The 12,174-nt window shown below is 41.9% G+C and overlaps 1 protein-coding gene across 1 annotated transcript; it reads right to left on the bottom strand.

Annotated features, from left to right (window-relative positions):
- Positions 1-2,583: 2,583 nt before the first annotated feature.
- klf6a (Kruppel like factor 6a) lies at positions 2,584-11,803 on the bottom strand. The gene is made up of 4 exons (XM_084746946.1): positions 11,465-11,803; positions 8,143-8,737; positions 7,186-7,309; positions 2,584-5,251 (listed from the first exon to the last, which is right to left on the bottom strand). Exons 1-4 carry the CDS (start codon positions 11,564-11,566, stop codon positions 5,200-5,202), a joined length of 873 nt encoding a protein of 290 aa, XP_084603072.1. The 5' UTR covers positions 11,567-11,803; the 3' UTR covers positions 2,584-5,199.
- Between the last annotated feature and the right edge of the window lie 371 nt (positions 11,804-12,174).

Raw genomic sequence — 12,174 nt, 5'->3', positions numbered from 1 at the left:
GGTGAAATACCAACCATAAATTTCATGAAAATTATAAGTATAGCAAAATGTACATGGAGTATCAAAAGTAAAAGTACTGGTTTTGCAGAGAAAATGCCCTGTGACTAATATGTCAATATATATGACATTATTAGATTAACACTGATGCATATGTGCATTGATAGCATTTTACTGTTATACTGTTGAGCTGTAAGTAGTTTTAACTACTTTTACAGTTCAGTATTTTTGTCCAGTTTTGTTTTTTTCCAGCCCAGGACTTGGGCCCCATCCAAAGGGTCACAAGATAAATCTCAGGGCTTGTGAGATTATTAAGGAGAGAGGAAAGGAGAAATTCTGCTGCACAACTCTATTCAGTTTTAGGACTTTTCTCTAGCCTCGGTTTTCTCTAAAATAGTGGACAATTGTATCTCTCTGGGTCCCAGTCAGTTTTATTGTTTTATTGTCTTTAGTTGTGATCTGAAAAATAACTAGCTCTTGAATAAACGTAGCAGAATAGAATAGAAAAGTACAATACTTCCCTCTGAAATGCAGCATAAAATGGAAATGCTGAAGGAAAGTAAAAGCTCATCATTGTATGTAAGTGCAGTACTTGAGTAAATTTAGTTATTTTCAACCACTAATTAACCATTACACTATCATGGGAGACAACCTCAAGATCTTATCTAATCCCCTGAGACATTTAAGATAAGACGTGACATCTAAAAGTGATTCATTGTTTCCCATAATCCTTTGGGTTTTAGGATGCGTTACAATATCAATGTGGGAAAGCATATGGAGGATGTGCAGTCTGGACACATCAAAGGAAATATGCGATCTTAGTGCCACATTTACGAGAAACTTTATCCATGATGGTCCACTTCACAAGAGAACGTTCCACTTACATCGCGAGGATGTGAGTCAGCTGCATGGAAATTAAATGCAACATGTGCTTGACTCCTTCCAGAGGTTAAAAACAAGAATCTGAGCCGGCAGGACTTTTGTGATGTGCGGGTCAAGCGAGCGGTTTGGACTCTGAACGCCGCTGTGATGGTTGCCCTGCTCTTTAGCCGTGCATAATGCATCATAGGTAGATTTAAAGTTTGAGAAATCAAGCGGGGCAGCAGTTTTGATAGATCAAGGAGCTGCAGCATTTGAGGCAAAAACAACACTCTTCGCCACTCCAAAGCTGGGAGGATCTCCAAAGAGAGCTTAATTACCAACTGCAGGCAAAGCTTCATTTATAAACCACAGAGCTTTTACTGGAAATCAGAGGAGCTAATAAGTTGCCTGCCCATTCTAGGTCATCACCACGAGCAGGGGAGCAGAGAAGAAGGAGAAGGCTGTCGGTTTCTTTTTTTTAATCTTATTTTCTTGTTAGTTTGTAACTTAAACCAGGCTCTTTGGTTTATCCACTGCTGTTTTGTATCATTATCTGTGTCAAGTAGAGTAATTATCTAACAAATGTATAAAAGCGGCTCTCTAATTAAATGCCATGGGCTGTAAGAGATGGAGATAAATTATTTATACTGCTTTGATGAGAGCTAGCTAGCTCCAAGGAGTGAGCAGTCAGTCGCTCTTAGAATTGAAACCACTGCAGTGAGATTTTACAGAAACTTTTCTAGGGGGTGTTTGGGGAGGAAAAAAAAAAAAAAGAAGCTAAATCTGAATGTTTGCCACTGGGAGCGAGGTGCGTCAGGTTTCTGTGTTTAGCAACCGGTTTCTGCAAAGATGTAATTTGCTCATTTGAGAGGGAGATATTTTCATGCTGGTATTTACAAGACAGGAAGAGGTGAGGACATTTAGAGCAGGTGCTGTTTAACAAAGTGTTTGGACAGCATTCCTGTTTCCAATTCGTTTTTAAAGGGACAATATGTAAGAGCCTGGTATTCAAAACTGAGTATAGCAGTTCAAATAGCGAGTTGGAGCCATAGATGGTATATTAATTAAGTTGAATCCCAATTTAATTAAAATAGAAATACACACTCTGGGAAATAAACAATCTAGAGTTGGAAATCAGGGACTGCCTGCCTTACCTGCCAAACTCCATTAACATTTTGCCCAATTTAACATCTGCTCCTCCTAAAAGATTATGAATGATTTCTTAAGACTCATAAACCCTAAAAAAATATCCACTCTGGAAAATAAACAACCTGGAGTTGGAGTTCAGCGACTACCTTCCTTGCTGCCTACCAAACTCCATTAACATTTTGCTCAATTTAACTGTCATAAATATCTGTTCCTTCTAAAAGATGATTATTGACTTTTTACAACTCACAAACAGACAATAACTCATTCGGCAGACATTCTGCATGAATTTTAGCTCTAATAAACGTAAAACGGGCAAACTAAAACAGAAGTTCCGCCCCATAATCTCTGTTAAGTGACAAATTTAAAAACGTTAGATATGTACCCCTCGTGCTCACACCCTGACCCTGATCTAATTGTGTTCATATTACTGCAGGGCAGGGTGCAGCTGAAATGCAGCCATTCATCCTCAACAAGCTGCAAACCTCCCATGGGCAATTAAAAAAAAAAAGCTTTCACAATAATGAAGCATAATAACTGAGGAGGATCAACAAATGAGACAAAGGAAGCAAGCCAAAGTCAGATAAGAATTTCTTATTATTCCAATAAAAAATACATTCATACAGAAATATAACAATTTTGCAAAACAATTTCAAATAAAAATTTCATAAAGCATAAACATAACAATTTTACAAAAGTTGTTTTTTTTTTCTTTTTATACAAAGATTCAGTTGAGAACAAAGAGCTGTGTGTGTGTGTGTGTGTGTGTGACAGAAGAGTTGGGGTAGTGGTGGGATGAAAAGAGATGATGAAAAGTGTAAAAAGATGCGAGCAAACACGAGGCTTAATCAAGGCTCAATTACCACTTGAACAGTATTGGCTGCCGTTCTCACAGAATGGATGTTCTCTTTCCCTTTTGCCCACGAAAGGCACTGCCAGCACTCCCAAATCTATCGCAGCAAGCAGTTTCAAGTTTGGACTCATCCCGTGTCTTTCGCCCGCTGATCTGAAATCCATAAGTCGGAGCATGCTGCGGTGCAACTTGCTGCAACATTGAATTCCTGCAGCAAGGTCGCTGATCGGTAACAGGGGGGTTATTCAGGAATGGGGGGGTGAGCATAGATCACTTTATTTGGAAATGGTATGATCCCTGCATCTCCAATAAAAATCTAACAGCGTAGATTCACCTTTGAGGGAGATACTGTCATGTTTTTTGTTTTTTTGGACAAATTTCCATGTGCACCGTCACCGATCTGTATCTCCTCCCCAGAGCCCCCCGCCCCCGCACTCGCTTCTGTGGTTTTCATAATACTGTTGCAGCTTGGCTAAAACAACGCTCCCCCAGACAGGTCAATAACCAACCTACACAGTCAGCAGTCTGTGACAGATTCCATGCCAACAAAGCCTTTAGCAATTCATTACTGAGAGGCAGTACAAGGCGAGGCCTGTCCGACTGCAGCCTGTTAATTACAATAAATCTTTAGCTTTTTCTTCAGTCCAACTTGCAAGGGGATGGAGGGACAGAGGGAGGACAAGGGAGGAGAGGAGGGATGCGGAGGGGGGAAAAGGAGCAGCACTGTTCACCATTTTTGTGGTTGTTTTGTACCTTAGAGCTGTGTGTGATGGACTTGAGTACATACTACACAGTAGTTAACATCTTTAATAAATTTAAGTGCTCTAAACATACAGCATTTGTCTCGTTTACATGTTCGGATATGCTTTAACTAAACTCTGATTCAAAAACAGAAAAAAAAAAGTAAAGGTACTTTTGGGAACATTAACATTTTAACAGCACAATTAACTGTCAGGAATAGATGCAGAGAGCTGTCGTTAAACACAAAAGAGGTGCGAGTTAATTTGCAATTGAGCCTTGATCAAGCTTGTCAAATCACCCATACAACAAATGTGACTTCCCGAGGGAGCAAAACCGCCGCTGACGCCGCCACGGGGCTGAGTCACTTGCATAAGGCACCATTAAGGTCAACAGTGCATTATTAGATAGAAAAGAAAGTACAAAAAATCAAAATTACTCCTCAAGGCATAGGATGAATGAGAATGAGCAAGCAAGTGGTGAGATTCTCCAGCCAGAATGAAGGAAACAGATGAAAGTTGTAAAAATAAAAAAGAGGAAATCATCAAGGCTTTATGTACAATATTGTAACATTTAACCGTTCGCACTTTAGCTGCACTTTTATTGAAACTATTTGCAGTCCTGATTACAGTGGAAACATGAAATGAACAAACCCTAAAACCATGCAACACCTGTCTATGATACTGAAGTTATAGTATAGTTGTGTTATACCTCTAAGCACACAGCTTATACAATTGGACTACAAATGAGCTTTGTAGCTTGTAAAAAAATAATAAACCAGGCTACATAACACATTGCACATTTAGTAGCTGCACCAAAAACACCAAAAAAAGCTCCTGTCATACAGCGACCGAGGGGGGAGTTTTGGTCCCTGGGTCACATGACCAGAAGACGCTTCCACCTTCTCTTTCTCCGGTCGAACCCAGGGCCTCAAAAGCTTCGGAGAACCCCCCCCAGGTCTGGGTGCCAGACAAGACAGGCAGGAAGTTCCATCCCGCCCCATCCTCACGCTGCCACCGGGGGAAACACAAGTGGAACGTTTTCCCCCAGAAACCCATTCAGTCCACAGCAACATTGGCGCCAGCCCCGCACCATCAATCCATCTCTTCTTCTCCCAAAAAGAAACACATCTTCTTCTGTCTTTCCAGGGGGCCGGCCAGCCAATCTCAGACATTCACAGTGCACACATGCTCACCTCAGACAGTTTTGTAAAGTACCAGTGTATCTGCTGTCCGGGAGATGTCCCCAAAACATCATGCACCATACATACAAATCATTCACTCTTTTTGTTTGTGTCTTTTATCTTTTTTTTTTGTCTTTTTTTGTGTGTGTTGTAAGTCCTTCTCAAATCAAAAAGATTTCTTTCCCCATCCATGATTTTGTCCTCTTGTTGCAACAGACAACCTTCAGAGCGCCTTTCTCCAAAGAGAGGTCCCGGAGGCACTGGGTTTCAGTATGGTGCAAAACGGCATGCTTTGGCTGGAACACACTCCCGCCACTCTGCTCTGGGACAGTTCAACCAAGAGACTGGTCGGGAGACGGCGTTTGTTTTTGTTTTTTCTTCTTTTTCAACGCTGCGTTGCTCGACTGGTGCTCGCCCCGCTCTAGATGTGCCTCTTCATGTGAAGAGCCAGATGGTCAGACCTGGAGAAACATCTGGGGACAGAGAGGAGGGGAAAAGAAGGTCAGTAAGACGGCTAGACAGATATATTGTTCAGCCGATCCTGGCCTCTTATGAAACTAAAAATATACCAAAAAGTAAAAACAAACTGCATTAAGCTTTAGAGCCTGACCATTATATCGGTCGGCCTGTTACAGCTACAGTACTCTATCTGCATATGGTGTCTGATATGTGTCAATATGAAGACCATAACAGATATATTAGCCAATACTATGTGGTTATCAAACACTTGTGACAAATATTTGTAACGGAGGTGGGATATTTTACAATGTCCAGAATTTTTTTTTTTTTTTTTAAGAATTATAAATAACTATGAATTAAAAAACACAACTAACGTGGAAAATAGCTATATATCAAGCTTGAATTAAAAAAAAGCAAGAAATATGCATAAAATGATGCCTAGAAAATATTTTCATGTTGGAACCTACATAACACTATATAGGCAGATACCTATATAGACCAATATAGCTGCGACAGGCCAATATCAGACAACAGTCTCAGCCAACAGATATGTTGGCCTGGCTCTAGAACATAACGTTCTTGTTATTCAGTGGGTTTTTAGTTTTATAGGTAGCATTTTATGTATATTTCATCTCTGTTCTGCAAGTTTATTAAATATATACATCCATATTTGTTCTGTGTGTTTTTACGTATAGTTATAATTATTGGAGATACCAGTGAGACTTTATTGTCTAACTGACTTGACACTCAAACAATAAGGACTGTTGTTAAATTCTAAACTAATCTGCCTCCATTACGTATCTCTGTTACAAGAATTTGATAGCCACTTTTAAGAGATCAATATCACAATATCAGCCCCAAAAAATCCAGTATTTTTCAGACTGTAGTCAATAACGAGACAAAAATTAAACTTTTGGTGAATGAAACATGTTTTGGTGAATGAACGAAACAAGTTTTTGAGAAGCTTTGTGCAGCAGTGATTTTAAATATTAATGCTTCAAAAGATAAGAAATATTGTAGAATAATTTGTCTCATAGATCACATACTTTGTTGCTTCTGTTATTACTTCACATTAAATTACAAATTCCTGCTGAGCAGAGACTGATTAACTCCAAATGACCTCCTCCTGATTCATTATTACTACAGCCAACTCATACTGGGTTTTTGATGCCGATAGCGATATCCAGATTTGGGAGTTTTACACTGGCTGGTAATATTTTTCTTTTTCTTTTTTTACATACACACATACATGTAACACCGACACACAATGTCGACACAGATCCCTTCTATTTATTTTTGCATTTTACAGCGTGAAAATCAACTTGTAGGTGCTCTTTGATGGACAACCCAGACACTGTTTTCAGATCTAGACAGATATATTCCTTGGCTGACACTGTTGGCCTGATATTGGTCTAGTACAGCTATATCTGTCTGCATCGTATCGACATATAAGTTGGCCTTTTTTTGTAGAACCCCATGCAGACTTTTTTTGTTACTTTTACAGCCAGCATTTTATGTGCATTTGATCTTTTTTCTTTCAAGTTCTTTTACTTTTTCAGAGCCTTGATGTCATTATGGATTTTGTATATATTAATAAATAATAGATTGATATATCAATACTGGACTGCCCCCAAAATCCAGAATTTAAGGCCCTAACTGGTTTCTAACTACCTAAACTACACCTAACATTACATTAATATCATTCATCTATAATCAGCTAGTATTGGCCAATATATCGGGCTGCAGGATTTATCGGTCTAGGTACGTAAATAAAATGTACCTGTTCTTTCGATCTTTGAAGACATGCATCCTTATCTAGATGATGTCAGTAAAGCAAATCACATCAACAAAAACACACGTCACCATGCATGCTTCAGCCCCGTGTGAAAGGGACAGAGGCTTATCGTCAGCCTGCTGACGTTACATGCAGATAAATGTGCGGGCTTACCTGTCACAGTGACTGCATTTAAATGGCTTTGCCCCAGTGTGCTTCCTGAAGTGTCTGGTCAACTCGTCGCTTCGTGCAAAACGCCACTCGCAGCCCTCCCATGAACACCTGTAGGGTTTCTCACCTGCGGGAACAAACAAGGGGACGATTAATTTGAGCTGGAATTTGGACACACACACACACACGCACAAACAAGAAAGGAATGTTTTCCAGCTCAGGTTGCTGATTGGTCGCCTCTGTGCTTTTGTTATTCAAATATGTTCAAATCAATCACCCCTGGGGGCCAGGCCAGATGACATGGGTGCTGACAAGCCGAATGAGACCCAGATTCCGGTGAACCTGTTGGACCACTAGTTACTACCTTGCTGTGTTTTGATGTGATCTGAAACATCCTACAAATGCTCTGCAGCTGAATATGTGTGGGATATAAAATGAGGAAAAGCCACACGTGCAATTTCACGCCGCTAATCAAAAATAAGAAAGGCTCAAATGACCATTCAAAGCCCTTCCAAACCAGTCCCCCCTGGCTCCCCGCCCACTCACCCCTTTCTTTCCCATGGTGAAACTCAATCTGTTTTGAAGTCCTTTTATCTCCCATGTGCAACCCCTCCCCCCCTCCCCCATTGCTCCCTCCCTCCCTCTCTCTGTCGCTCCTCACTCACTGGCTCAGTCAGTCACATTCCAGATAGATTAGGTCACAGTTTAGGTATCCAGCCATGCAGAGCTAATGCTCACAGCGCTCCAGCTGAGGACATCATGCAATGTGGACCTTTAATTATGTTACACAATGGACGGACAGTGCTGTTAAGGTAGAGGACTGAATTAAAAGCACTTCTTCTGCCCTTCACTGTATAAAAACTGAGATTTTTCAACTGTATGGATGAATTAAACAGCCTGACATCACATGTGGCCATGATATATAGGCAAACACTGCTCTGATTGGTGCTTGAGACTCACCTGTATGAGTGCGCTGGTGTGCTTTTAGGTGTGAGCTCTTCGTGTAAACCTTGCGACAGCCGTTGAAGTGACACCTGTGTACCCGCCTCCTGCCGTCCGGGGACGCGTCCCCGCACATGAGTCCCGTCTTTTCCGTGCTCTTCGCCACCCCGCCACTGCCTCCGCTGCTCCTGATTTTGACTGGCAAGTGCAAGTCGGCGTGCGCGGCCACCCAGCCGTTCGTCACGCCGCCGGCCTCCAGGTTGGCCTCCGGGGAGGACGGCGGAGTGCTAATGACGGAGGGGCTAAAAGGTCCAGAGCCAACCAAGACGGAGCCCAGAGGATTGGAGGTAAAGCTGTGCGTGGGCGAGAGCTCCTCAGAACTGTCTGAAGCCTCGCTGCTGGCATCAGAATTCACACTGTTGGTGTCCAAGATTTGGCTGTCCTGATTGTCCTCCTCGTGGGCCGTGGGCAGCTTGGGGTCGCACTCGGCCTTGGCCTTGTCCCCGCAGGCTAGGATCAGCTTGCTCCAGAGGTCCTCCTGGCCATCGAACTTGAGGTCGGATGTAGAGACGTAAGGCTCGCTCTGTAGATAGCGCTCCAGCTCCAAGCATGTCTGGTGGAAGAAGGAGAAAATACAGTAAGAATACATGAATTACAACAGAAGAGGGGAGGTTCATTCATTCATTCACAGCAGCAGAATGCCTGTGTGTGTGTGTGTGTGTGGAATCCTGTTAAATCATGCATGTGCACATGCCCCAAAATGTGGTGTAATATTTCTTAAATGCTTACTGCAGGAAATCGTAGCTCTTTCTACACTTATCTTTACTGTAGATATCAGACTTGTAATTATGATAATCTGCTTTAGAGCTGTAAAGATTAGCTGATTAATCATTTCAGCCATTTTTCAAGCAAAAATGCCAAATATTTGCTGGTTCCAGTTTCTCAAATACAATGATTTTCTGCTCGTTTGTATCATACATGACGGTAAATGACATATCTTTTCGTTTTGGACAAGAAAACTAAAAAATAGAACAACGTGCTCGTGCCCAAAACTGTAGTGTAATCTTTGTTAAATGCTTACAGCAGGAAACTGTGGTATTTCTACACGTATCTTGTTGTTATCAGTCTCATAATTATGATAATCTGGTTTAGAGCTGTAAAGATTAGTTGATGAATCATTTCAGTCATTTTTCAAGGAAAAATGACAGATATCTGCTTCTCATATGATCTGATTTTCTGCTTGTTCATAACATATATCATGGCAAATGAAATATCTTTTGGCTTTGGACAAGGAAACTAAAAAAGAACATGACTCAGTAACATTTTATGTTGCAGACTTTTGTTCCAGTCCCATTGAAACTTATGGGAGACGCAATGCCAATCATGCTATTTGGAGGCCTACAGCAAATAAAAGAATGTGCACATTTGGAAAAATTTGTTAATACACTATTCTCTGAAGTGTATTCTTTCATTTTTTAGAGGCATTTCTTCATTGACGCGCATACAGCATAGATATGTTGGGTTTCAGTGTGCTCCTCCATGCATCTCTCAGAAGATTTAAACTCTGGAGCATAGAATGGTCATTTATGATGGAAAAACCCTTCCTTCTCATTTAGTTTCCTTTCTTTTTGGACTGTTGGTCAGATAAAGCAAGCGATTTAAGTACACCACCTTTGGTTGTGGTGAGTTGTGATCAGCTTTTATATGTTTCATACACTAAAACGACAAATCCAGAAAATAATCTGATGAAACAGTAAAGAAAGTTATCATTAGTTGCATGTCATGAGCCTAAATTTCCAGATTTACCTGGCTAAACTCAATCTCCCTGACTCCATCATGTCCAACATCACAACATGCAGCCAGCAGCCACCTCAGCTCCACGTGATCTGCTCAGGCCAGAGCTGTCATCCCTCTCCAAACTCCCAGCTCTCCTGCACCTGAGCGCCGCAGCACAACACTAAACATGCATTGTCATTTCAGGCCTCCGATGACTCACTGAACAAATTTAGAGTCCTTTTAAGGAAGCCGCTCAACTTCCCCCCCCCCCCCCACCCCCCCGCTTCCCCTCCAACATGAGCCATTCAGCTGCTTTTCCTCATGCGTACCTCTGACATGCAATCACATCCTTCCTCAGTTGTCACACAGACACTCAAGCCTCCCGGACTGCCGTAAAAAAAAAAAAAAAACACACTGGCTCTGGTTATTGACTTCAGAGACCATTAAAAAGTTGAAAAAGCAAAGAAGCGTTCATTAGGACAGCAGGCTTGTGGAGGCAGATGTAGAATAAATATTTTCCTCTAGGCTCGTGTGCAGCCTTACACGATTTTTTCCAGCTGTGCTGCTGTCTACTCATGCGAGCAGGAATTGGCCACGGCTGACATTTGATAGTGTCATGTTGTGGAGCCCATTCAAATCCAAGGAGGATGCAAATTATGTTATTTTTTAGTAAAATCAATGGTGTATTGACTAGAACTGGTGGGGGGATTGTTTGAATCTTTAACATGAGGATTAAACATTGTGTCACATTTAGGGCTGCAAGTAAGGATTATTTTCATTTTTGATCATTTTCCTGATTAATCAATGGGTTCTTTGGTTTACATAATGGTGAAAAATGTTGATCAGTGTTTCAGAAAGCCCCAAATGATGTCCTCAAAAGTCTTTTTTTGTCCACAATCCAAATATTTTAAGTTTACTGACATAGAAGAGTGAGGAAATCAGAAAACAATCACATTTTACGAGCTAGAATAAGACATTTTATTAAAAAATTAATCAAACTGGTCATAAAAATAGGAAATAGAAAAGCAATTAATTTAATCGATTGCAGCCCTAATCACTTTTAAAGTTCATGACGTAGGTTTTAAAATGGTGCCAAAACAGGCTTAATTAAGTTATATAGGGAAAAATAATAATATATTTCCTGCACACTACATGTAATTTTGAATGAACTGCTCACTGACTCGAAACTCTACTTCGCACTCTTGCGTTAGGAGTGAAACCAGCTCTGGAGCCCTGCAACCAGCCGCTAAAAGCAGAAGTCCTGCTCCTACATCGGGGCAGTAAACGCACCAGCAGCACGCTGCTGCTGCTGCTTGAGTTACTCTGTCTGTCTCCATTCATCTTGGCGCAGCAGAGCCTCGACTCCAGCTGTCAGACTGACACACTGCTCCACTTCAGCCTGCCAAAAAAAAAAACTTCATAACCGAGCCCGATGTGAAATAGCGACGTCAGGTGAACGGACAACCGTTATGGTGGGATTTTTTTTTTTTTAACTTCCCCGCCACACAAGCTCAAAAAAGACAACCATGACTTTTAGAGAATAGTTGATAGTAGACATATTCACCTGCTGCCAGTACTCCTCCAGAGACGGTAAGGCTGAGAAATAGCCCGTGTCGTGAACTATTTGAAGTTCTTGAAAGATGCTGCACATGGGTAGAACATCCATTTTCTCCAGCGTTTAGTTAAAAAATCTATTTAGCTGCACTTAAATATTTTTCTCGCGTAGTAAAAACAGCCAGTGAGAGGAAGAAGAGTGGTCCCCTGCAATGAAGAAGAAGAAGCGCTTGTTTTCCGTCCGTCAGTGCCCCCCTTCTTCTTCTCCTGTCGCTCGCTTGTGTTCAAGGTGTTTGCAAACACTGAAAGCACCGGGCGGACTGGATGTGGAACAACTGCGCTCTGCAAACTTCCCTATTCAAACCTCCGAGCCCGCCCCCCGCCGCCCCCCCCGTCCTCGCGGCAGGATTACGCCTGCAGCGTGGCGGCCAATCAGCGGCGAGCAGCGTAAGGGCTCGCAAATGATATCACGGCGGGCCAATGGCGACCGGGCACTCGCTTAATTTGGTTCCTTCTCCGTTTTAATTGGCGCGTTTAACTCGCAGCGGCTCGCAGCTGATTGGCTGGTTATTTATAGGCATGTATATAAGCGGGTGATTCTCTCTGGCTGTAGTCTTTTCTGTCCACGACGTGTTTCGCCACAGACAGCGCATGTGAGCTGAAACAGTTTTATTCCTCTTCAGTGGAAAACAGCTCAGCCTCTCTCTGCGTGTGTGTGTG

The sequence above is a fragment of the Lutjanus erythropterus genome, chromosome 21 (assembly GCF_056507025.1).
Source record: "Lutjanus erythropterus isolate fLutEry1 chromosome 21, fLutEry1.hap2, whole genome shotgun sequence".
NCBI lineage: Eukaryota > Metazoa > Chordata > Actinopteri > Lutjaniformes > Lutjanidae > Lutjanus > Lutjanus erythropterus.
Note: the sequence above shows the minus strand (reverse complement) of the source record. Positions and strands in the feature narration are given on the sequence as shown.

Coding starts and splice junctions, on each gene's coding strand:
- klf6a (XM_084746946.1), bottom strand. CDS start 11,566: ATGGATGTTCTACCCATGTGCAGCATCTTTCAAGAACTTCAAATAGTT. Junction 7,310..8,142: donor ACACCAGCGCACTCATACAG/GTGAGTCTCAAG, acceptor TTGTTCCCGCAG/GTGAGAAACCCTACAGGTGT. Junction 5,252..7,185: donor AAATGCAGTCACTGTGACAG/GTAAGCCCGCAC, acceptor CTCTGTCCCCAG/ATGTTTCTCCAGGTCTGACC.